This window comes from Neophocaena asiaeorientalis, unplaced genomic scaffold, assembly GCF_003031525.2.
Source record: "Neophocaena asiaeorientalis asiaeorientalis breed wild unplaced genomic scaffold, Neophocaena_asiaeorientalis_V1.1 scaffold307, whole genome shotgun sequence".
Lineage (NCBI taxonomy): Eukaryota > Metazoa > Chordata > Mammalia > Artiodactyla > Phocoenidae > Neophocaena > Neophocaena asiaeorientalis.
In genome coordinates this window covers 1,829,005-1,854,725 of record NW_020171817.1, presented here as the reverse complement: position 1 = coordinate 1,854,725, position 25,721 = coordinate 1,829,005, and the positions used below count along the sequence as shown (strand labels likewise).

The 25,721-nt window shown below is 47.8% G+C and overlaps 1 protein-coding gene across 1 annotated transcript in view; it reads left to right on the top strand.

Moving 5' to 3' along the window:
• The window catches only part of FARS2 (phenylalanyl-tRNA synthetase 2, mitochondrial), a 354,930-nt gene that overhangs the window by 225,320 nt on the left and 103,889 nt on the right, over positions 1–25,721 (top strand). The window contains exon 6 of the mRNA XM_024738907.1: positions 1,098–1,249. Coding sequence (XP_024594675.1) covers positions 1,098–1,249 — 152 coding nt within the window. The remainder of the gene's footprint in view (positions 1–1,097; positions 1,250–25,721) is intronic.

Genomic DNA, 25,721 nt, shown 5'->3' with positions numbered 1-25,721 from the left:
GATCTTGACTCCAAGAAAACAGGGTGTTTTTCATGAGCTGTGGTACTTTGTCAGGAGCACCTGGGTGGTAGCTTTATTATGTTCGTTTGAAATGTGTGTTCTGAACCGATGCTTTTGACAACTTTATTGGTATTTCAAGTTGAATAATCATTTATGTTTGAGTACTTGGCTCTTCAGAGGTTTTGCCGTTTAAAAAGTTTTATATTTTTCTAATCAGTGATTCACCAGGGGGTTTACGGTGATACCAGGCTTGGTGTAAGTCAATTTATAAACTTGTTCTCCTAACAGATTGGAAGATATTTCCTTAGTTGTATGGATTTCATAGTTATGTAATGAAACGTTTAATGAAACATTTTTTATTGTGGCGGTAACTTACATCACAGCTATCTTATATATATGTGTGTGTTTGTAATATATAAATATGTATTTGTGATGTACATGTTTAAGCCATGTAAACAAATGTGGTAACTTCTAAAAATATATGTATCTAATATAATGAACTAGTTAGTGAGCCCCAATAAACTGGAAAAAATGGGATAAAATGGGGGAATGGCTACCTTTGTGTCTATCACATCCTTAGAAGCATAATTTGAAAAATAACCCCCTATATAATTAATAATTAGAAGTACTCCCTTAATAATTAGAAATACTAACAAATAATGACATTACTAATTGAAATACCAATTTTGACAAGCCCTTACTTATTTCTCTATAAAAACGGCTTCCTGAAAGTATCACAGAAGTTAATGAATTGCTTGTTAATTAAATGTGGACTTTTCTCCTCTAGTATTCAAATGGAAAAAAACTGAAATATTCAAATTGCTTTATACTAAATTGAACATTAATGGCAGGGTGAGTATAATACATGGTAGTGTTACACATGAGAGTGATAAGAATCTATAATATTCATAATGGAATTTGCTAATTTTGAATATTGACTTATCTCTTAAGTTCATTTTGTTCCTGAAAATTCAAGCGCTGAAATAATGTCTTTTCAGCATTTTCTAACTAGCCCACGTGAAACTTGCCATGAAAAACTTAAACGTTGTCATCCAACTAACTAATCAATCTCTTTTTTTCTTCTCTCCTTTTGTTAGCCTCTCAGCAAATACCCTGCTGTGATCAACGACATCTCATTCTGGTTACCTCGCGAGAACTACACAGAGAACGATTTCTATGACTTAGTCCGAACAATTGGAGGAGACCTGGTGGAAAAAGTTGATCTTATAGACAAGTTTGAACATCCAAAGTAAGTAAGAAACTTTCTGAGTTTATCCTTTTTTATTTACGTGTGGCAAATGGCGTGTGGAAGTATGTTATAAAGTGTTGCTGCAACCTAGTGCTTAAGATACAAATGTATTCGGAATTTATAGCTAACATTCAGCATACCAGTACTTTCTGAAAATCTTTCTAAAATACATGTTTAATCTTTCCTGCCTTAGTAGACAAAGGATATGAAACAGAAGGTTTTAAATAATCTTGGAGCTGTTTGGTATTGTTTTGGGAAGTGATCTCTTACCATATCACATTCCAAGTACCAAGGAAATGAGGCAGAAAGAGCAGTTTGTGGAGAAAAAGCTGTTTTGTTAGTCTCTCACTGAATATTTATTAAGCACTTAGCACACGCCAAGACCTGTATTATGTCCTAGGAGTTAAATGTGAATCTAGAAGTGTGCTCAAGGACTCGGGGAAACGACATCCCATGAGCTCTTGCGTGTTTCTCTGTTTATACCTAGATGACAGCTTGGCTGGATATAAAATCCTTGGCTCACCCATTTTTTGGTGAGGGTCTTGTAAGTGTTGCTCAGTTGTCTTCTCAAGTTTAACTTGATTTAAAGAAATCTGAGGCCGGGCTTGAGTGTTTTCCTCTTCTTCCTAAAAGATTCTTTATCTTTAAAGTTTAATAGCAGGACCCCTCTCAGTGTTGACCTGCCCTCCCTGGGGTGTAAATCCTTGTCTCTCTCTAATCAGATTTGGCTCCACCTGGGTCTTAGGGAATTTTTCTTGAATCATGTCTGTAAGGATCTCTTTCTTCTCACCCCTCCCTTGGGGGTCCAGACATGCGTGCCCCGCCCCTCTTTATCTGACTCCTCTGCCTGCTGCTGTTTTCTCTCTAACGTTTTAAAACTCTCTCCCGCCACTTCCTTTTGGGTGCTTCCCCATTGTTACCCTCTCTGCCCACCTCCCTACGCTGGGTCTTCTGTGGCCTCTTCTTGCCCACACTCCATTTCCATCTTCAGTTCCTTTGTTTCCCCTCCTTTTCTGAGGTCTTCAAGCTCGCATTTCAATTCTCCCTGTTTTCTTCCTGTCTCTGACCGGGGTCATTTCTGCTTTGTGATTTTTCCTTCTTAAACAAATTGCTTCATTTGGTTTTTAAAATTCACTGCAAAATATTTGGCCAGAAGTTTCATGTGCTCCAAAGGCAACATTTTTCCGTGACTTCCCCGTCAGTAAGTTTTCTGCCATTTTTATCTTTTTTTCCATATTTTGGCTGATGCGTCAGTGGAGTGCGTGTGGTTGCCTTTTTGTCACTCATACTTGAAGGCATTGGATTTTCGGAACCAGCTCTTCGCACAAGGTTCAGGGCTGAGGTGGGGCTGGTGTGGTGGGAGGGGCTAAGGCCGTCACTCAGGACTGCTGTTTTCACAACTGTAAGGCGTTTTTTTCCCTCCACCGCCAAAAACCAACCTCTCTTTAAATATGACTCATTCATCTCTTAGGTTCTTCGTGGAGTTCTGCCTCCTGCCCCAAATCTGCACTTGTTACACACAGATTTACCTTTGTTTACCCGTTTTGACCCTTGTTGGTGATGTAGACGTTGCACTTTAAACTGGAACCCTTGGCTCTGAAGAAGTATTTATGCTGGTGTTTTCTGAGATCTGCCTATCTGTTCCTTCTCTTCACTTCCTCCCATTTGGCTTCTACTTGGTTTCAGCTGCTTTGGCAGATTTTAAATATATTTTGGAGCTTGCAGATGATATCTGTCTGCTAACTTTACAGAAAATAGACTCTGTGGGGTAGCCCGGGGCCCTGGCGCAGTGGAGAACCTGCCCAGCGCCTGAACTGTCTTACTGAGGGGCTAGGATGGCAGTAAGGTTCCTGTGGCAGAGATTCCTAGTTATCTCTCAACATCCCACCCCCCGTTATAAAAATATATAACTTTGATTTTTATCTAACCAACCTAGCCAACTAAAAGTCTACACTTCTGAGCTTCCTCTACAGCAAAGTGTATCTATGTAGCTGAGTTTAGCCAGTGATTTATAAGTAGAAGGTTTTAGTGGCATTTCCAGAAGTTTCCTTAAAAACTGGGTTGAGGCTGTCCTTTACCTTTCTTCTACCTGGATGTGGATGTAACGGCTGGTACCTTGGCAGCCATTCTGGACCATGGTGTGACCTTGGCAGTGGAAGCTGTGTGTGGGGAACAACAGCACAGAAGTCGCCTGGGTCTCTGACACTGGGGAGTCGATTCAGTCTTAGACTTTCACAAGAGAGAGAAGTATCTTGTTTAAGCCACTATTTTTCAGATCTTCGTTACGGACAACCAAAGGTAAACCTTGCTCTTACAGCCCTGAGGAAAAGGACATACTTGAGGAAAATAATACATTATTTAGTAATGGTGGCCCACTGCATACTGACTCTCAGGAAATATCTAGGGCAGGGGGTGGCAGACCTTTTCTGTTGAAGGCCAGATGGTAAATACAAGGGGCAGGCCATAAACAAATTTACCCACTGACTCTTGAGTGCCTGTGTTATAGGAAACATTGGCTTCACTGGGGGCACAAGGCAAGATCCCAGTTCTTACGGAGCCAGATAACATAGGAGAAATGAACTTAGCAACAAAAAGCATGAGGTACAACAAGTTTGGTTAAACCTCATCAAGACCTGCCTGCTCTCTTGCACGTAATTGAGGCTCAGTAACTTTCATCGACTTGAAATGAGAGGCCCGTGTCTAGGGCTGTAGATTCAGAGGGAAGAGGCCATCGGTCTGGGGAGTTACCCAGGAGCCAGGATGGCGGACCCTGTGTGTCTGTCTCCTCTCTGACACCTTGTGAATGACGCGTCCCCAGTCTTGACTGTGATTGTGAGTCAGCGCTCTTTAGTGGAAACGTTCAGTTTCTGTAAAGACAACTCTGGGTTGTTAGGCTGTTTTGTTGCCGGGACAGAGTCCCTCATGGTGGCCTCTTCAGGACAGAGGGGATTTATTCAGGATACACCTGAGTCAGGGCTGGAAAGCTACTCAGAACCGAGGCAGGTCTGAGACCAGAGACCTTCTGCATCTGGGCCCCTGGCTCTGTCCCTGTCCTCGCCCCTCCTGGCCAGTGTCTGCGTCCTCCGTCCCCTCCGCCACCCCCCAGCCCAAGTTACACGCACATTTATGTCTCCGCCCCTTGCTGCCTTGGCCAAAGTCTTTTCTGGCCCATCCCCTCCACTGTCCCAGTACCAGTTCCGAGAGGAAGCAGCCTGATTAACTGAGCAAAGCGTCATCCCCCTTGCTGGGCGGAGCCCTTTGCACCAGGCTGTTCCTGAGGTCTGGGCAGGCTGCGGAGAAGCCACTGTTGGTTCCACAGCCCGTTGTTGGTCTAGTCAGGGGCCACCATAAACCGCCCGGCCCCGCTTTCTGGACACGAAGCCAGAGGCCGAGCATCCTTCAGCCAGAAGGGTTCGCCGGACAGTTTTCAGGACAAACACGGGAGCACTGCCTTCCTCCTCCCCATGTGGGACTCGGTACCGCTCCTGCCTGCTGGCTCAGTCATGTCTTTTACTCTTCACTTGCTCTTAAACTTCTCCAGGCTGTTCCACTTGAGGGACACACCTTGGGGGCTGAGGACACAGTAACTCCCTCCACCCTCCCTCAGGGTTTATATTATTGGAAGGAGGCTCACATCCTGATGCTCGGTGGATACTTAATAATCCTCCTTCATTCCTTGAAGGAGCTTTTATTAGATGACTAGGAATGGCTTATGGCACTGGAAGGGGAGGCGGTGTAGTCTGAGGAAAGAGCTCAGGGTTCAGAGTCAGAAGCCTTGATCCCTGACCCCTCACATCCTAGGTGTCTGGGACTGGGGCTCCCTGAGCCTCAGAGTCCCCACCTGCCAACTTAAGATGAGCACGAATATCGTCTTTAAGTGGTAGCCGCAGACACAAGATGAGCCTATCTATGTGAATGCTTTGAAAATCGCACAACGTTCTAAAAAAATTGCTAGGTGTTCGAGTATAAATCAGTGACTTTCACGGTCAACCTGTGTTGTTTTTTTAAAATAAGGAGTGACCTCAGTAGAGCGAGTCAGCTGGGGTTTGGCAGTCATTACAGATGATGGGGAAGCTCTGATACTAGACGGAAGAGAATGAGACTTCACGTAATGCTGTCCTCTGAAACGGTGCCTGGTCTTCCTGCAACTTGAGGAGTAAATTTTTAAGCAAAACAAAATAAAAATACTTTGTGCAGTGGCACAGACACCGGCCAGCAGGGCTCTATAGTCCACAGGACCATTCTCTGGGTTGTATGTTGGGAAAACGCTACGGGCAGTGGCAGGTGGACTGACGTCTCTGGTCTGCATCTCTGGTCTTGTTTCTTTAGACAGAGCCGAGTAAGTGCACTTATTGGAACTAAAAGATTGGCCAGCAATGAGAAGCCAACTCCAGTGAATCTTGGGAGAGCTCGTCAGAAATGGCGTCCCCCTTGAAATTGACAGCATGCGGTGCTGAGGAGACGGCATCAGAACTCTCCTGTCTCCTTGCTCTTCCTTCATTGTTACTGCAGGGCTGGTGGCATGAGTATCAGAACTTCTGTTGTTGTGGTTCCGACAGCCCGGAAGGCAGTTCTAAGAAGACTATTTTTGGCCTGATATTTCTTTTTCCCGATCCCGTCCCTACCCTCCTTCCCCAGGCCTTCTTTTTAAAGCAGCCCACGAGGCGTGCGCTTTATTGTGATCACAGAGTAGCCGTGCTGGCCACCAGCATGAGACGCGTTAAAACACAATTAGTTCAGTCCCCAAACTCCCTGTTCGGCCTTGTCCCCCGGGACCTCGCCATTTGCGGAAGGGTTCTTCGGGATCACCCGCAGGCTGCCCGGGTCCCAGAGGAGCAGGTCTGCACAGAGGAGGGAGGGAGCAAAGCACCTGCTTGATGCTGGTGAGGCTGGGCCAGAGGCCAGGCGCCCGGTGAACACGTCCTCAGTGACCTGCTGTGTCACTGCACACCTCTGTGGAAACTAACCCGGAAGCCACTCTTTCCTCTTGAGCTTGCAGTGAGCAGTTTTCGGGGGGGTCCTCTGGCTGTGTCTCCGCGTGGCATCCTGTGTGCCTTTTTGTAGCGTGGAGACTGCACGCCCTCTTTCCAAGATGCCAGGTGAGAGCGCCTCGCGCCCCTTGACGGTGGCCTGTCCGCCCTCACAGTGCTGATCAGAGTGGAGCAAGTGGGGACAAGCCCCGAGGGCAGCACGCGGGATGGGAAGTCTCCGATCTGCTGGCGGAAGTGGGGTGGGGGCCCACCATCTGGGGCAATTATGAGAAAGGCTTTCAATCATTTGGGGTCTTCAGAGTTTTTAACCCAGTTCGCAGGGTCACTTCTTTCCACGGGCTGCCACCCAAATGTACGCCCGGAGACAGCCATGGGAGTCAGCCCTCCCCCGCCCTCCCTCACCGTCTGTCCCCGTGTCTGTCACCTCACTCTTCACGGCCCACGGAGGCTTGGCCCCGAATGTACTGCAGCCCTCAGAGTTAGTCGTGTTGTCCTGGAGACCAAGAGACTCATGAACCCAAATACAGCCTGACGCTGTGCGAGCTCAGAATTGTGCCTAGTGCCCCCACACAGTTATCCTCAGTAGAGATTTGGGGGCCGAGTCTCTACAGGTGGGCCTGCATTTGTAAGGATGTCTCAGGGGCACACAGGTGAGGCCTGTGTGGGAGAGTCTTCAAAACTTCAGATCTCTGAGCGGCAGAGGTGCCCTGGTGGACCTGGGCCTCACCTGGCTGGTGTCCTGAGTGAGAATCGAGCCTTTTCTGCCACCAGCGCCTCTGGGCGGGGGCAGCACACAGTCCGGGGCCGCGACTCCCACCGCAAGCAGGCGGGGGCGGCACCGTGCAGCAGCCCCAGTGTCTCCTGAGCGACTTATTTTCCTTAACTTGGTCAAGCTGAGGCTCAAGCAGCAGCCAGGAGGTGTACCAAAGAAGGCAGGGGGCGGCCACGTGTGGGATGAGGGGTCCCTCCAGGGGGAAGGACCAGCGATGCGCACTGGTGGGCCCAGTGGTACCCACCGTCTAGGGTGTCTGTCTTAGGGACTTGGTAGAGGGCCGAGCAGTCAGTAGCATGGGGAGGTGTGAGGCGGGGCAGACAGGCCGTCCCAGAGGAGCCAGGCTTCGGGGCAGCCATCCAGCCACGAGTGGAGTGGAGCCCGGCTCAGGCTGTCTCGGAGGGCCGTGGGGGCCACTTTCTGGGGTGCGAGCCCCGGGCGTTGCGGCACGGCCACCAGCAGGGCCGCCTGGATGGTCTGCTGGGAGCTGCTGGCCCAGGGCTCCAGCTGGTCTCCGCATCAGAGTTGGGATCGGGGTCTGAGTCTGAACGAGGCAGAATCTGAGACCTGGTGCTGGGGGGACATGGGGAGCGGTGCAGTTAGAAAACCGAGGAGAGCAGCAGGTCCTTACAGGCGCGTCCTCCTGTGCTTGTTTTGTTTCGTTTTAATAGTCCGTAGCTTCACTGTGGCCTGTTTATTCAAGTGTAGTTAGGGGCCAGGGAGGGTGTTTTCATCGTGGGAATTTGATCGGGGTCTAGTGAGGAAAGAGCAAGGTAGAATGTTCTGTGAGATTTACACGAGGAGAGAAGGGCGCCTCAAGGAAACGTGGTACAAGGAGGGCATCCCCGTCTCAGTGGGGCCGCTCGGGACGGTGAGAGGATGGGTCAGACGCCGAGGACATGAACGAAGGAACCTCTGTTCCGATGTCACGGTGGTCACCACCCACCTGCTCACACGGGTCTCCGTCTCCAGCAGAGCCCCCTCAGGGTCTTCTGGAAGCCCCAGAGGGCGTGTCGTGTGTGTTCACCAACAACCCGACTTCACTGAACGCGGCGACGGCTCTCATCAGGTCCCCAGGGTTTCCGGCCGGGCGTCGTCGGTCCTGCCACTTCCCCAGCAGGCACACTGTTGAACTTCAGAGCCCCGTGGTGTCCTGTGTGTTCCAGGCTTGTGCACAGCGGAGTCAGGTCATGCTTGTCACCTCTGCCTGAGCCCCATCTTCCCACCTGCCTCGTAGGGCCCCTCCCGCACGTCCTCCCCTCGGCTTCTCCCTTCAGGTAACACATCAGACAAAGGCTGGGGATTCCAGGTTGGACCTGGCGAAGTCTCGTTTACACTAACATCTTTTCCACGCGAGCGCTGTTCGGAAACGAGGACAAAATCAGCAAAATGCCAGTTGCCTTAATGACTATTCTGTAAGATGTCTCACGTGTGTCCTGCTTCTCAGAGGAGACAGAACCTCACAAAGTGTTTGGGTCTGTGTTTGACAGGTGTGGCTACTTTTCTTAGCCTTCACTTGCTCCTGAAAGAGACAGTAGTAAGATGAGGAGAGAGGAAACTAGGAATGAAAATTAAGCAGGTGAAATATTTGTACAAGAGATGGCAGCCGTGGGCTAGACATTTACACAAAATTTTACTGGAGTAAATAATCACTGAGCCCAGCTTTCATTAAATATGGTAATTTCTCCTAGATCATCCGTCCAGTCATGCACCCGGTATGCAGTTTTTGAAATTCTGTGGTGATGGTAGAATGAGTATTTCTAACACATTCTTCTGTTTTAGCAGTTGCCATATCGCATTGCATTTATCCACTTTTCCACCCTTGCACTGTGAATTAGTGTCAAGCACTGGGTCTTGAACTTTCTACTATCTTTGGGTTTTAGAACATAGTAACCACACTCACTTAAAAGATCTTAGTGAATGAATGATGAAGAAAAAGAAAGAAAATTCATACATTACGTCATATTTTCTCAGGATATAACAGACATCCCTTTCCATGTAGACCAAAAAGACACCCCAGTTGGTAACATTTTCTGGTCGAGTGACCGGAATTCTTTCCTATCAGTTATGATGGTTTCTTACAGGAGAGAAAAGTGGGGTGAGGACTGATACGTAGGAACAGGAATTAGGTTTCAATAAGTTGGGTTCTGAGTAAACGGCTGGTTTAAAAATAGTGCAGTTTGGACCAAATGTTCAGATAGAGAAAAGGAAGGAAAGAAAAGGGGGAAAAGGTGTTTTTAAGAAGGTTGGTCGTATCCTATATAAAATATATTTTAAAGCTCTGAGCTCCCAGGATCAGGAAACTGGGGGTGTTGGAAGTATGCAGATTATCCATGGTTACCTAGAAAACCCTTTTCTCATTGGAAGAGGGGAGATCACAAGGCAGGATAGAAATTCAGGGAATCAAATTGTAATGTGTTTATATGTATGTTTGTTTGCCACAAGGTGATGAGCGAGGAAAATTTCTGAAGGAAGGTAACATGAAAGGGAGAAAAAAGCTGTCTGCACAGGGAAGGCAGAGAAGCTTTCGATCTCCTGAAAGTGGAGTTTCCAAACCAGTATGCGCCGAAGCTGTCCTGTCCAGAGTCACAGGAGTAGTGGACCCCGGCATCCTTTTCTGGAAGCAGCTTCTGCCCCCCGCGTATGCAGCCTTGATAGGGCAGCTTCCACGCTGGTCCGGTAGGTCTCTGCCCCTTGGCCCAGTTGACTGGTCCAGGGGTGAGCACCTAACAAAGCTGGGCAAATGGGCCTCTTCTCGTTCTTGTTTGGGTGGAAAACCAAAGAGAGCTTTTAAGCTGTAAGTGGTCTTCCTGGGAGCCATCTCTGGCCGTGTTTCCCAAGGTGCGCAGAGAGAGAGGGAAGGAAGTGGCAGAGTAGAGATGGGAGGTGGAGGGAAGATGCTGGCGAGGTGGAGTCCCTCGTCCCACCGTGTGCTGGGGCCCAGCTGCACTGGCCCTTCCCACAGTCCTTCCTCAGACTCCATAAGCCAGCGCAACTCCCCTGTCCCTTAAGCTCTTGGGACGTGGGCTTCCATTCCTGGAGACCAAATGAGTTCCAGTCACTTTGGGCCCTGGAAGAGGGCAAGAAGGCAGAGGAAACAGGCTGAAGCCATCAGCTTCCTTGTCAGAGAACTTAGAGCAGCCCAGAGATGAGCTGCAGCTGGCCTCGGTCTCCAAACGTCTCTATTCGGTATGAGTTTTAAATGGTTCTTTTCCTCTGAGCTGGAGTGGCTAAAAATTAATGTTCTCTTGGTGTGACGCGCTCGTTCCAGGGGACATGCGTTGCACACTTACCCTGGGGGAGGCACCGTGCTATCTGTGATACTCATCGCCCGGAAATACCAAATCGATTTTTAGAAATGAGCTCCTGTCCTCAAGGCGCTCACAGTCTGAAAGGAGGTCGGTGCAGATAGATATTCACAGTCAGTGTGCAGTCAGAGGCCTTGGATGAGCGATGCACCACCGTGATTTCAAAGAAGGGCAGCGCCTTACTTTGCCTTAAATGCTCAAGAAACTTTCACAGATCATGGTTCAGCTGAATCTTGAAGGCAAACAGGACTTAGATATGGAAGGGGCCAAGGCCGAACGGACAGCTTGCGCAAAGACAGGAAGACAGAGATGGGAGAGGAGTTCAGAGTGGCTGGCGTGCAGGCACACGGGGGGTGAGGATGAACCGAGAGTTTGTAAGGGGTCAGATCATAAAGGCCTTGAATTCTCTTATAAAAACGTGGACTTATCTGGTCGAGCTCGTGGGGAGTCACTGAGCTGGTCCAGCTACTTGCAGTTCACAAAGGATTATCTGTCTTTCCTGTGGCCACCGTGTTGGCCAGGGGTGAGGTGGGTCCTAGGAAAAGATGTGGAAGCACACGTGTGCAGTCTGAGAGAAGATGCGTTCTCGCCGAGACGGTGGCAGGAGCCTTGTGGGAAGAAGCTGGCTGGTGGGGGAGATATTTAGGAGTTAGGATCCCCGGGAAAGGTGGGCTGTTGCAGGGAGAGAGCACGGGCCCAGAAGGAAATACAGCTCCCAGGACCTGGACCCGTGTGACTAGGAGGATGGAGGTTGATGATGCCATAGGGAGCAGGTGGGGGGAGCAGTCTTTCAGGGAGATTATTTGGTGCCTTTGAGCTTCTTGGCTTGAGGTGGGGCACACAGGAAAATTGACCTAAGAGCCCCCGAGGGGGGGCCAGTATTAGAATACATACTTGGGAGTTGGAGCATTGGGCGTGACTGGGACCCCAGAAAGTTCTAGAACAGGAGAAGAGGTGGATGAGAAGAGAGCCCCAGGGAAGGCTTAGGGGATGGGAGAGAGGGAGAGCGAGCGAGGGAGGGGCTCAGCAGGGTGACCCAGGACCTCCAGGTGGAGAAGCAGCGGCTGGGGGCGGAGCGCGGTGATGGGGTCCAGCCAGCGGGCACCAAGGCCACACGGATCGGCCTTTAGAAAGTTCAGTTCCAGAAAATACTTTGGATAATCATACTTCTTCCGCTTTCCTCCCATCGTGGCTTCACTTATATTTATTCCACAAATGTTAGTAATTAGAGAATGCTTGATTTCATGGATATACACCGAGGGTTGATTTATTACAGAGCAAACAAGTTGTCCCAACTCTGCTGCCTGGACCTGCCTCTTCAGAGCTGTGTGTCTGGCAGTTTTCACTTGGAGTGATGCTGTAGGGAAGTTTCACTTTTCTGTCCCTTACCTGTTCCTGTTTTCCCACCCTGTATGGTTCATTTAAAGGATGGACTAGGACAGCTGTAGGGCCTCGTCCAGGCCCTCTGAAAAGCAGGATGTGGTGATTAGAGACCGGCTCCGCACACAGGGGCGGCCCGCTTAATACAAGCCTCATTAGATTCATTCATGGGGTGTAGCCGATGTATCAACTCAGGAGAGGATGTGGCCTGAAAATTAGGACCTAAACATGAATAGGATTTAGGATTTAAACGATACTTTGAGCAGCATTTCTTAAAATGGCACATGGAGGAAACACTCCTTAATATCACATATACTTCCCATTGGTTTTGTGTGGCAGGGGTCTGTTCACCTGCTGGGGGGGGCTTGCAGTCCACCTGGGGGACAGAAGTGCAGTACAGTCCAGCGCAGGCGCAGTTCTAGAGGTCAGACCTGACCTGCACTCACCTCTCAGCCCAAAAACAGCCTTCCCAAAATGAGAGGAAGCAAGCACGGCAAGCAGAGTGAGGAACATATTGCGAGGAAAACAGAGACTTGATTATATTTAGAATGTTATTTTTCTGACCTAGATTAAATCAATGGATACCTATACATTGCACTTCTCCGTTTCAGGATTCCTCCTGCAAGAGAACCGATTTAAATATGAATCCCAAATAATGTTATCTCGTGTCTGATGCAGGAATATATCTGGCAATATTAAGCAGATCAAACTCCTGAGAAGCCTGGTCTGATTAGAAGCTATTCTCGGCATTGTTTAAGTAAAGGAGATCAGTAGAGATATTCAAGATGGAAAAGTCCTAATAGTTAGTAGGAAACCAAAATTCAAGGTCTCTCCAACCTTCAAAGCAGAACAAGTGTTTCTCAGGAAACGAACGTGTCTTAGAGATTGCAGCGGGGCCCCCGGACAGTGGTGCCCCCTCCTTCACGCTCCACACCTGGTGTGGACCCCCCTCCCTGCCTGGACATCACCCTGCAGGCAGCTTTACGTGGCCAGTGGCTGGACCAGGTGCAGGTTGAAATTGAACTCTGTAACATATGACCCGATTTACACATTTATATATTGTAATCACACTGTTTAGCTATTTTATTTTATTTTATTTTTATTTTAATAATATCAGATTATTCTTTTTTTGTTTGTTTGATGTGAACCATTTTTAAAATCTTTATTGAATTTGTTATAATATTGCTTCTGTTTTATGTTTTGGTTTTTTTGCCACGAGGCATATGGGATCTTAGCTCCCCGATCAGGGATCAAACCCGCACCCCTGCGTTGGAAAGCAAAGTCCTAACCACTGGACCGCCAGGGAAGTCCTTGTTTAACTGTTTTAAATAATACTTTTACTTAGGTTTCCTGCTTGCAATACAAGGGGGATTGTTTTTTTCGTTTAGCTCATGCTGTAATGTAAAAATGGCAAGGCAGTTGTTGTACTCATAATTGCAAATTTGTTTAATTAAAATTACATTCAGTTGTGCTGACACACTTTTAAGCAACTGTGGAAAATAGCTGTTATGATCTGTTGGTACGCTGCCTTGAGTGGCTAATAATTTTAGTTAGAAGGAGGTTTTAGTTCTTTATCATCACCAAACTTGAACATTAAAGTTTGAGTGAAACAGTATCAATAATTTTAAACCTTTATATTTGTTTATCAGTTGGGCCTTTGCATTATGTTTTTAAAATCAGTTTCTCACCCTATCCCCCAATAAAGATAAGGGAGTTTTATCTGTTAAGTATCACATGGGAGTGTTCTATGGAAAAATAGATCCAAATAGTCCATAGCAGATGTAAGGGGAGCCTGTCTTCACAAGTGTTACTTGCTCTCCTGAGGTTGGGTCATGGTTTCTGGAGCTCAGTTGATCTGCAATGGCTACACGATGTGGTTTTGTCATATTCTGTCTTATTTCTTATAAGTCCTGGGAGGAATAGACTGCATGGTCACTCAGGGCTGGCGGGCCTTCACGGAGCAGCGCACTGGCCCTGGAGCCTGCCCCAGCTTCAGGTCCTGGCTTTGTCACCTGGAGGCTGTGGGACTTTGAGCAAGTTCCTTTCTCTCTCTGAGTTTCTTTGTCTTTACGATGGAATTAAGGTTAGAACCTACCTTAAAGGTTATTTTGCAGGGCCTGGCACCTACGTATACAGAATTAACTACTGTTGGTGGTGGTGATGAGATCCTAGTGGCGAGTTTCTTCTGGGAGAAACTAATTGTAATTGAATGTAAGCACTAACTACACACCCAGAGCAGCAGAGCTTCCAGCTAGAAGGTTTGCGTGTTACGTTTACCATAGTTAAGCTCGTACTCAAAAGAGGCGTACAGCTGCTTGATGAAAATAAACAACAAAGTCGCTTTCTTGAGGTCTAATTGTTTTGGATAGGAAGAGAAGAAAAGAAGGTAGAGGATATTTTGAAAGAAAAAAAGTGTGATGGGGTTTAAGATCTGAGAAGGAATTGTTTTAATACCTTAAGAAAAGGTGGCAATGTACTTTTTTTTTTCTGAGCACAGTAAATGCTTTAGGCTGTAAGCAGTTTGATATTATTGGTAGAGGAAATGGGAAGAAACAACAGAATTGGACTCTGCAGCCAGCACATCTGTTTGCAGGGCGCTATCTCATGAGACTTCCATTCTGGACAAGCCCTGCGTCTGTGATTCTCAGGGTTTTGATTCTGGACAGAAGTCTGCCCCGTAGAGTCTTAAATTCCACAGGGATCCTGCACAAGACAGCCGTGTTCTGACCTGGAGTTCAGTGAGCAGCTGATTTGATGATATAAGCGATGACCAAATAGTTGCCGTCAGTGTCCATGAAACGAGGAGATCAGTCATTTTTAGGAGATGATGCTCCCTTGCCATCATCTGTTGGTGTTTTAAAATCTGTCTCACGGTAGAATAATTTCCAGAGCACATCGACCATTAGATGTCTTTTAAAATAGCATTGTTGGGCTTCCCTGGTGGCGCAGTGGTTGAGAGTCCGCCTGCCGATGCAGGGGACACGGGTTCGTGCCCCGGTCCGGGAAGATCCCACATGCCGCGGAGCGGCTGGGCCCATGAGCCATGGCCGCTGAGCCTGTGCGTCTCCGCAACGGGAGAGGCCACAACAGTGAGAGGCCCGTAAAAATAAATAAATAAAATACAATACAATACAATAAAATAGCATTGTTACACTAATTTACAAAAAGCATTGTGGCCTGAGCACGAGACTTATTCAGGAGCCCCGAGGGCACGGGGCGCGGCCTGCAGAGCCCCTGCACTGCAGGATAAAGTCCTAGTCCTTAAGACATTTCTCTAGCGTCCCTGTGCCATCAGTCGGTGGGCTGTCAGTGTTCTCACCCAGCTTCTCTCTCATCTGGACGAGCCACTGGTTCCTCACCTAAAAACTTGGTGTCATAACCCTACCTTAAAAGCAGCATTGTAAAGTCTAAAATGAAATGAAGTTCGTAAAAGTACATCCAAATACTGTTTAAAGCAGAATGATTGAATTTTTAATTTTAACACGTGTCCTGCAGCCTTCTTTGTGGCTGCGGACATATTCCCAGTGCCTGGTGCTCTGTGTGTCGTGTGTCCTGTCATGGGAGTTATCACGTAATGTAACCGGAAGCCATATTGTTCTCAGTCATTATTTGGAATTTGCATATGAAACGATAACGATGTTTGTACTCTGCCCTTAACTCCTGAAGGTTTGCACTCATCTGGGAATCCCATCAGGTGTGTTCAGAATATCTTTGGGGATTTTCAGGAATGAAAAGTAGATTGATTCTTCTTGCTTAGGTAGAGTGAACTGGTTCAGAGTTTATCAGACCGTTTGCATAAATGCCCCGTAGGAAACTCTGAGGTGCCTGGGAAAGGCCACATTGTCTTGTAAATTGGGGAATCAGACCTACCTTCCTGTCTTCTTTACTAGACATCTGGTTCTTTATTTGCAAATGGTTCAGTGAGAGAAGTGCCAGTGAGGCCCCTGAGGTGCAGGGCCTTGAGAAGGTGTCTGTGTACTTGCAGATTTCACTGACAGGCAGGGTCCTCGAGAACCAGCCTGTCACTCACCGTTACCGACGTGGTCGGCGCCCCTACACTGGCGTCTGCAGCTGCGCATTTGCTGCTTCAGGTCTGGGCGTCCGGCTAGAACACGGAGGTCTTCGAAGGTGCACCTGCTTTCTTCTCCTTGTTCTGAGCAGAGTGTCCAGGGGTCACATACTTCCCTAAGGTAAGGTGTCTCTAATCAACAGTCAACCCTCAAATACTCTGGAGGGTTTTGAATAATCCTTTTTTTTAAAAATCATGCTCCATTTTGCTGCTATCTGCTTCACTCTTGGACTAAGTTTTTAAAGGTTGTATCCCCAAGGTAATGTTGAACTTTTTCATGAGTGTGTGTCTTTCAAGTCTCTTTTTCCTATAATCCTATGTGGGCAATTTAATTAGGGTGTGTGTGTGTGTGTGTGTGTGTGCGTGCGTGCGTGTGTGTGTGTGTGTGTGCGTGTGTGTGTGTGCGTGTGTGTGCGTGTGTGTGTGTGCGTGCGTGTGCGTGTGTGCGTGTGCGTGTGTGCGTGTGTGTGCGTGTGTGTGCGTGTGTGTGCGTGCGTGTGCGTGTGCGCGCGTGTGTGTGCGTGCGTGTGTGTGTGTGTGTGTGTGTGTGTGTGTGTGTGCGCACAGACGCAGGGACTATGGAGTACCTGTTCTGTATGACCTACTGTATTATATGCTGGTACAGTGGGAGGACTGAGGCTCAGAGAGTCTGAGTCGCTGGCCTGAGGTCACACAGCTGTTAAGTGGTCATGGCAAGACTTAAAGAAGACACATCAGCTCCCACTGTGCTTCCGATCCTGCAGATCCACCAAATCAAACCTGGGCATTGGCCGTCTCCCACCCCTCCCCCCGCATCGGATGAAACACCTGAATCTTATTTTTCCAGGTCATTGTAATAGACCCGAGGCCTGGCTTGCTCACATAGTAACTAACAACAGAGGTTTCACGCAGAGGCTTCTAACAGCAGAGGCTTCGTGACCAGAGCAGCTGGGGACAGGCCACCTCCTCTTCCTGTTGGAAGGGGCGCGGTGAGGAGGGCAGACAGCCCTTTCAGAAGATTGTCCTTATTTTCACAACCCCATTCTTCTCGCTGGCGCTCTTCATCCCCACAGTGGTGTGTCATCGCAGAGTCGCGAGCAGGGGGCACGCCAGCAGCTCTGCCCCACGGGGTCTCTGTGACTGAGCTGTCCGTTGGACTTTGCACGTCAACAGCCTAAGGACAGCACACTCCCAGGCTCTGTTCCCTTGATGCCGAGGGCAGGGAATGAAACGCAGGACTGATGATACCCAGGGAACTAATTCAGAAGATGCTTCCCTATCCACCGTGGCTACCACACACACCAAGCCTGGGTTACCAGGTACCAGAGTTCAAATACACAGGCTGCCGGGCAAACACCTCCACGATGCAACTCAAGGATGACTCTCTTTAGGGAACCTTTCATGATAGCCCTGTCCTCTGAGGAGAGCTGTTTATCTTTGGTGTGCATCGTACCTACGTGTCTGTCACTAACACTGTGGTGCACTTAGCGTTTTCATCTCTCACTAGGCTAGGCCCTCGAGGGCTGGAATCTTGTCGTCCTGGTCTGTCATCCTCAGTGCTTACCATAATGGTTGGACATTTAGTAAATAGCCATTAAGTGAATAAAAGTCCCTTAGCCAAAGTCTTATGCTAATACTACCAATACATGCATACGTATGTGTATAAATGCATATGTGTGGATAACATGCATATATATAATACATATTTTAGACACCTGCATAGAAAACTATAAATGTAGAACAGTACATGCTTAAGCTTGAACTATAACTGAGCCAGGACATTCCATGTGTAGTGTGCTCCTGGATCATGTAAATCCCTGGTACGACTTTCTTTTCAGTCACTTGTCCATTGTTTAAGCTTTCTGATTATTCGGAGTAAGGACTACTGATGGTTTACTCCAAGATAAAACTTTTATTCTGAAAATAATATTTTCACTTTAAAAACCTTTTGGAATATCTGAGATCATTCTTTACCCATCTAAAGCAGTAACTGAGGGTTGATGTAATATATCCTGTGTTTGCCCCTGTGTGTGGAATCTAACCTAGCACCTCTGGAAGAAGAATGGAAGAGGGTTTCTTTAAATGTCAAAAAAAAGAAAATAGAACTTCCTCCTGTGCAACTCTCTCCAGCTTCTGTCTGACCTTGGATGCCTGCTCTCCAGGACGAGATGAGAGAGTAATTTACACAGCTGTAAACAACGTAAAGGAAGCCGGCTTTGGGGTGCATTGTGCTGTGTGGGTGCTTGTCATTGAGTCCAGCGTGCCGGAGGGCAGCACAGAAGGATGGGGCCCGTGGTAAGCTCACCGGACGCATCAAACCCTCCGCAGCCCAGTTCACGTCTTCAGAAGTCTGTCTGTGTCCTCGTGATACTCACCCGGCAGCCTTGATGGGCACATCCACCCTGGCTCTGGTGGGGTCTGGCCCTGCAACACAGAGCATCTTGACCTGAGCATGGCTTCATCCCAGAGAGATGGGATCGAAGAAAATGCCATTATGAGCTCAGAACATGAGCTTCAGTAAAAAGAAACAAAAGTGGCTTTTTAAAGAAATGTTTATTTTAGGCTAATTAAGGAAATAAATAGCCCCACTCTAAGAAAAACTCTTAACTCCCTTATGATCTACCTTCACGCACACAAAAATTTTCTTCCAGGAGGAGGGAGCAAATGTACGTGGGTGAGACAAAGAATCAAAATAATAATCCAGCTTTAATCAAAACCCCTTGTTACAGCATTCCCTCTGAAAATGATTTCTAATCAATGAGTGCTACCACAGCGCTTACATGTGTTTCACTCTGAGCTGTGATTAGAAACAAGATGTGAGATCAGAGGGGCAGAAAAGGAGGATAAGAAGGAAAAATCTAACCTAGGTGCTGATATGCACAGGCTGTGGGCTATTTCATAAGCATGGAGGCTGCTCCAGGTGGGGATGTCAACATCCGTTCATCCCCTGGTAAACACGTCCCCGCTCTTTGGGGCAGCATCGGTGATGGCCGCCGGATGCCCTGCTACACAAAGGTGAGGCAACCAGCTGGCTCTCGTGAAAGCGTTCGTTCTGGCAGCAGGGAGGCGTTTGGGTCGCTAGACCACCTTCTCGCCCGGTGTCCAGGAGGTCGGGGGCCAGCTTGGTACACAGTCTCCAGCCCACGCAGTAGTTGAACCTGGTCTTTATTAGTCCAAGAAGCGACACAGGGGCCTGGGAAAGGGAGTAAAAGACTTGGAACAATTCTACCTGTGAAAGGAAAACGCGAGAAGAGGCGAGGGGTGAGTAGGTGGCGGTGGGGTGATTGAGAAGGCGAGGACCACGCGGTTTCTGTCAAGGAGACAGGAGGTCTGTGGCCCCAGGTGCTTGCGGGCTGAGAACAAGCGCCCGAACTCTTAAGAACATACGAGGAAAGTATGATGAAAACACGTGCACCCGGAGAAGCGGAAGCCTTCTTTATGGTGACAGTCACCTGCGGGGCAGTGGTGGGCAGGGAAGGTTGTCCCCATTTGTCAGCGAGACAGGAGCCCTCTGCCCACGGTCACAGCACAACCCCTTCCTTTCGTTGAGAGGGGCCAGTCGTGTATATTGGTTCCTTTTAGCCCTTGTCTCAAATAGCCAGAAGGATGTCAGCAGGTCTACCCGTGTGATCTTGGTTGCTCAGCCACGTGATTCCCTTGGAAGCATTCTCGCCCGGCGATGCTCTCCCCAGAGAAAAGCCTGGACGCGCCAGGGTTTGACCCTCCAGTTTTAACTCAGCGTCAATGGCTAGCTCACGTGATGACCTGCATTCCCACTCCCAGTAGGTAATAATATAGTTTTTAAAATTTTTACCCTCTGAAAAAGGACTGAAAGAAGCTAAAATGAATGACAGGTTTATTTTAGTGATCGTCCTCTGAATATGTTTACAAATGGGAATGGCTACAAACTCAGGTCATCTTAATGAAAATAGACTCAATAAACCCTTAGTTGACTCAGATCTTAGGATTCTGAAGCAGCGATACTTAGGCACGGAACAGCGCTTCACTGAACGTCTTTGCAGTAAAACTGACTGACTTGGATAAGATGTCCTTCCCACCTTCAAAGAGGCTTAACTTCTTCTCAGATTATCCTGCAGACCTTTCACCCATTAATAAATATTAGCAACCACTGAAACTGAATGACAGTCATTCTGCCTCTGGTGTAAAACTGGGTTCTGCCCAGGCTGCCCTTACCTGCTTGCAGGCAGAGTTAAAACAGCCAGAATGGGCTTTTAGTATCCAAGGAGGAATTTGGCCAAGGTTCTGGGCCAGTGCATCTGTTGATAGTTTAGATTTATTTAATTAGAGTCACAAGCAAAGAAAACTGAGCCTTGGGGTCGGTTTGAATGTTACCTTGGAGCAGAGCGTAAGGAGATGAACAGACCCCAGGGCGGGAGGAGGGAGTGTGGCCGGCTCCTCCCTTGGTCCCTACATGGTCCCCACACCCTGGCCGAGCTTTGCAGATTCATCCCTGCAGGACCAGAGTCCCAGCCCAACAGCAGACGTGCCTTTTGTTCAGGGCCACGCGGTGATATTCCTGCTTCATCGTCCTCTGATGTCTCCTCCATGGGTGTGAAACTGCAGCAGAAATGAAGCTGGCGTGGGTGGAGGCTTTCAAGTTGAAGGGGGCCTGAGAACCAGGGGGATTAGGTCCGGTCAGACAGGGCCTTTGTCTTGGCAAATGTGTGTCTGGCACAGGGGGCTGCTTTGAATCAAGCTGGTGCTTCAAAAAATCGGCACGTGTGAAATATTAAAATTAACTGCCCAGCCTCATATGTTTCCGTAGGCTCTAGGATAAATAAACCACACATTGCAACAAAGAACATTTTCCACGCTCTCATTGTTCAGTGCCATGTGGCGATTGATGGTCTCACACTTCATTCAAAGAGTGAGGCATTTTTACATGTTTTTTACTCACTAGTTAATTGGAATTAGGGTGTTGCAAGGAGGCCATCCCGTTTTCAGGTCCAGCTGTTGTTTTAAATGAAAGCCTCGTGGTTTGGTGGGTTGAGATGAGGGTGAGTTTTCGTGTAGAGTAGAGGTGGGGAGACACAGGATGGGAACGGGAAGGTTTTCTTGGGGTTACTTGGTGCCCGTAATTCTGACTCTTAATGTCATTCTTATTCCCACGGCCACTCGCTGTCCTCAGAACGTGTCTCCTGCCGCCCTTCGTATCGAGGCTACAGTGTTACGACGAGAATTAGGTTAGGGAAGGACACGTCTGGGCAGCGGTGGCTCTGCCACTCACCAGCCGTGTGGCCTTGGACAAGTCCCTTAACACCTGAGAACTCACTTCCTGGCTGTGAAGTGAGGGGTGGGATCATTCTGTGTCCCCGTCCACTCCAGCCTTGCCAGGGCACCTCTGCTTTAGAAAAGAGGAAGCCTTGTAAGAAGAATGCCTAGTAGGGTTTGGATTATGAATCTGTTTACTAAAATTAGTTCCTTGTAACTGTCTTCAGCAGAGATACCTTGGGAGGAGAGAGGAAACCCCCCATGTCTGCATTGCTTGCTGCCAACATTTGAGGTACAGGCTCAGCACAATGAAAACACGGACCCCCATGTACTTTAGGTTTGGTTTGGTTTGCTGCGCTCCTCACCCACAGGTAGGAAGGGTACAGCTGTCCTCTGCGGTAAGCTATCTTTTACCAGGGAGGGTCTTTGCCCTCATCCCATTCCAAGCAGGGAGCTTGACTGCCCACCTTCTTCCGCCTCCTCTTTCCTCCTTCCTGGTCGGGACCAACGTCTTCTTATTCATCTTTGTACCCTTAGCAGAGTGTTTGGCACAGAGCACATCTTCAGGATATATTGGTTGACTGCCTTGGTTCGAAGTAAGCCAAGAAGATGAGAAGGAATACTGGAAATTAAAACTGAAATTTAACATAATCAGCTATGTCCTCAAAGTCAAATGGAATTAACATTACAAGGTAGGAAAGACAGAGCGTGCATCCGTTTACCAGCTGGACCTGCGTGAGTGTTGATTAGAATTATCGGGGAAGTTTCGGTGTTTGATTGATGGCCTCTGATGTCTGTATCACCATGGAAAATATATAACTTATTCTGTCAAACTCATCCAAATCACTGCCTTCTTCATTTGGAAAGTTAGAGAAGCTTGTCCCTTTAATATGTGAGGTACCACACGTGAATCCAATAGAATAAGAACAGGTTCAGGATAAAGCCTGATGCTTCCCTGTGGAGGGGCAGGTGCTGAGATGATGAGAATTAAACGTGGGTAGAACACAAGCACGTGCTCTGACCTCCATGGGATCACCAAGCACGATCCCGCCGCACGTCCCAAACAAGCGCGTGACCCAAACAAACTGCTGGGATCTCCCCCTTTCTGCCGCTCCTGTGATTGGCTTGTAACCTGATGGTTAAGAGCTTGAAATCAGGAGCCAGAAAGCCTGGGTTCAAATCACAGCTCTCTGGGGAGCCTCCTCCTCCTGGGTGGGTGCTGCCTCAGGGCCTCTCCCTCCCCTCCTGGAGGACGGGCCGTTCACAGGGTGAAGGGACGGGGGGAGTATGTGTCCTTCCTCGGTCCCTGCTTGATGAGCGCCAAAACTCCTTACTCTCCTTTCTGATGCTTTCTTTCTTAATCTTAGCCTCCACACTTTCTCTCTCTCTCTCTCTCTCTCTCTCTGTCTTTTTTTTTTCTGTCCCTCTACCCTTCAAATAATTCAAATCCTTTAGGTTAGATTTTGGGGTTTTCTTTACCCAGCTCTATTTGAGGCATATCATTCAAGTCTGCTACCATTTAAAATTTTTCTTTATGGCATTTTTTTAGTTATGTAAAAATATTCTTTATTAGCATGTTCAGTGTCCAAGCTAACGCTAAGATGCTAGTTTAGGGATGAGAACTTGGAACTGCCCTGCTCTGTCCCCAGGGGGCCCTGGAACTTAGTGGGCGCCTGGTCCCTCATTGCTGAGCAAATGAATGCTGAATAAAATAACGTTGTCCTGTAGATTCGTGATGTCTGTGGGTTAATAGTCAGGGCTGGGATTTAGGAGTGCCTCATTATTCCGTCTCAACAGTCTTATCACAAAATGTTTTAAAAAATCACCGAAGCACACCATGTCCCAGTTTGTCAGAGGGTTAATTTCTGTCATTACGATGGTGCTTGGTAAATCTCCTTGAATTAATGAGTCTTGCAGAGTTCTGGCTGATGTGAAAAGGTATATAGTTAGCATCTGTTTGTTCTCTGCATATATCTCTCATCCTTGCTGTACATCTATTTTAAGGAACATTTCTTTGGGTGCTGCGTTTTTTTCTATTTATGTCTTCAGCATAAAAATATAAATAGATCGTTTATCTCCGGTATCCTTCAAGTAGCTTGCATCATTTCACACTTTTACATAACCAAAGTTTCTGTCCCCGGTATACATTGTTTAGGAAATTTGAGTGGTTGGGAACAGCCTTAGGAACCCAGAGGCCAGCTTCCAGGGCCCCCGAGGCTCACTGTGGGGCCGGGAGCTGCGCGTGCTGGCCTCCCGCCTCATTCCTGGTTAACACTGTACAGGACACCCGTGCTCTTCACCCCACCTGGCACCTGGCCAGAAACCATTTAAAGATAGACATGATTTTTGCTCATTCCCGTATCCTCCACAAAGTATAACATAACTCTCTAAACATAGTTGATGTTTTAATAAATCCTCAGTGAATTTGCGACATAAACATTTCTTTTTTATTAAGGTATAATTGACATATAACATTATATTAGTCTCAGGTGTAACAGAATAATGAGTCAGTGTTGGTATGTGTTACAAAATGATCACCACAGCAAGGGTAGTTCACATCCGTCATCATACATAGTTACAGTTTTTTCTCGTGCATAAATATTTCTTGAATGTGATAATAGCAGGAAAAATAAAATACGAGCTAGTGTTTATTAACTGTGCACTGCTGGGTATTATAATTAATGTGTAACACACAGTATCTCATTTAAACCAATGGCAACTCAATAAAGTGTATGCTGTGACTATTACCATTTTATAGATGAGAAAGCAAGGCTTGGAGAACTTATGTAACTTGCCCAAAGTCCACACAGGTAGTAAGTGACAGAGATTTGAACCCCAGCCTGTGTGATTCTAGAGCCTGTGCTCTTACCCACTTGCTATAGAGAAGTGATTGATCTGCTCGGGACCCGTAGGGCAAGCTTGTCAAACAGGGTCTAGGGTTGATCAGGAGATAAAGCAATGGCTGTTGGTGCGTGAGACGTAAAAGTGTCCCTCTCTTGCCTTTTTGGTAAAAAGACCCCAGACATTTTCTGAGAAGGAATTTGTTTGATTTCTCAGAAATCTTTTGACCACCAGAGGAGGTGACAGTTGGCATCCTTATGCCTAGGCCAGGGCCCCACTGTTGGGAGCCATTCCCTTCCCTGTCAGCCACCCTTTCAAACTAAGGGCAGAGGGCAGAGCCTGGGCTGTGGGTAGGATTCAGGGAGTGACCGTGGAGGGCGTTCAGGACATGGTGTGGAACGGGGAGTGGCAACAGCAGACGCCGAGAGTCGCCGGAATCTCCCAGGGCCGGTAGTTTTTAGGCTGGTGCCGATTTCAGGGGGCAGATCTCCAGCAGTCAGCTCCAGATGGGTGAGGCCCCGTGCTCTTAGGGAGAGGCCGTGAGCTGTCCTGGAAAGGGCTGGGCTTCAGGATCAGGCAGACCTGAGATCAGGTTCTGATTTCTTTTCTCACTGGTTTCGTGAACTTCAACAAATTACCCTCTCCTGGTACTTCCGTTACCTTACCCAGGGCGTACGGTTGATAGACTTTTGATTAAAGATGGCAGATTGAACACAAGCCTTAACCTCAGTTACCTCTCAAGATGCTATAACAGTAACAGTAAAGGGTTTTTGGGTTTGCTTTTTTTTTGAGGTGTAAATTAATCAAGGACCAAGTGAATGGGAGGCTACGTCAGCAACGTAATTTTGGAAGCTGAAAAGCAGATGGCGAAGTGGTAGCTACTTGAAGCAGACCCAGAAGTGCCGAAATCCATGTGGGCAGTGGGGAGAGTCAGGATGGAACCCCACTTAAACTAGAGTGAGCCCCAAAGGTGCAGGGATCAGAAGTACAGTTTCCCCTTGGGGGCCGGGGGTAAAGGTGGAGCTAAAACAGAGCCGTCAGCTGAAAGTGTGCTGAGAGGCAGAACCCCAGGTTTTCCAGTTACTGACAAGCCTTCATCTTGGTAGAAATCTGAAGGTTTATTCCCTGGAGAGGACAAAGCAGAGAACCTCCAGTTTGGGGGATGAAGTGAACGTTTACTAGCTGGATGTTGAGACCCCTGACTCCTTCACTGTCTCGCCTCCCTGGACACTGGGCACTGGGGGATCTCACCAACCTGTGGGAAAAGGGCTTAATATACGGGCATCAGGGGTTCCCCAAGAAACGGAGCACGCAGATTACCCTCCAGTGAGCCCCAGCTCTCCACGGCGTGAGCACCCAGGACGCCAGAGGCTCACTCTGAAATGCGAGCACACGTCCGAGAAATAACCAGGCATTTCCAAAGTAGGACTGAAACCAAGCAGGAAATGCAGATGGCAGGAAGCATAGACTGTGGAGGGAGAAGGAGACATGAAAAAAAGAGCTTGCCCTTAGCATCCTCAGAGAAGTAAGGGATGAACATGCATTTAGTAAGGAAAGCAGAAAAGATTCTCTATACAGTGGAATATTCAGAGAGCAAAAAGGAGTGCTTGAGAAGCAGAAAAGTGATCACAGAAATGTAGAAGTCAGCAGAAGGGCTGAAAACTAAAGCTGAGTTCTTCAAGAAAGAAAAAGAAAATTTTAGAGAAAACGTAAGAAAACCAGAGCATGATGCAGGAAGTCCAACAACCCAATAAGAGAGCAAAGAGAGGGGAGGAGCTCCTCAAACAGATAATGAAGGAAAGTCTCTCAGAACCCAAGGCCGTGGGTCTCCACATCGACAGGACTCCCTGAGCACCCAGTGCAGTGAGCAAACGAGAGCCAGGAAGTGACGGCGATGGAG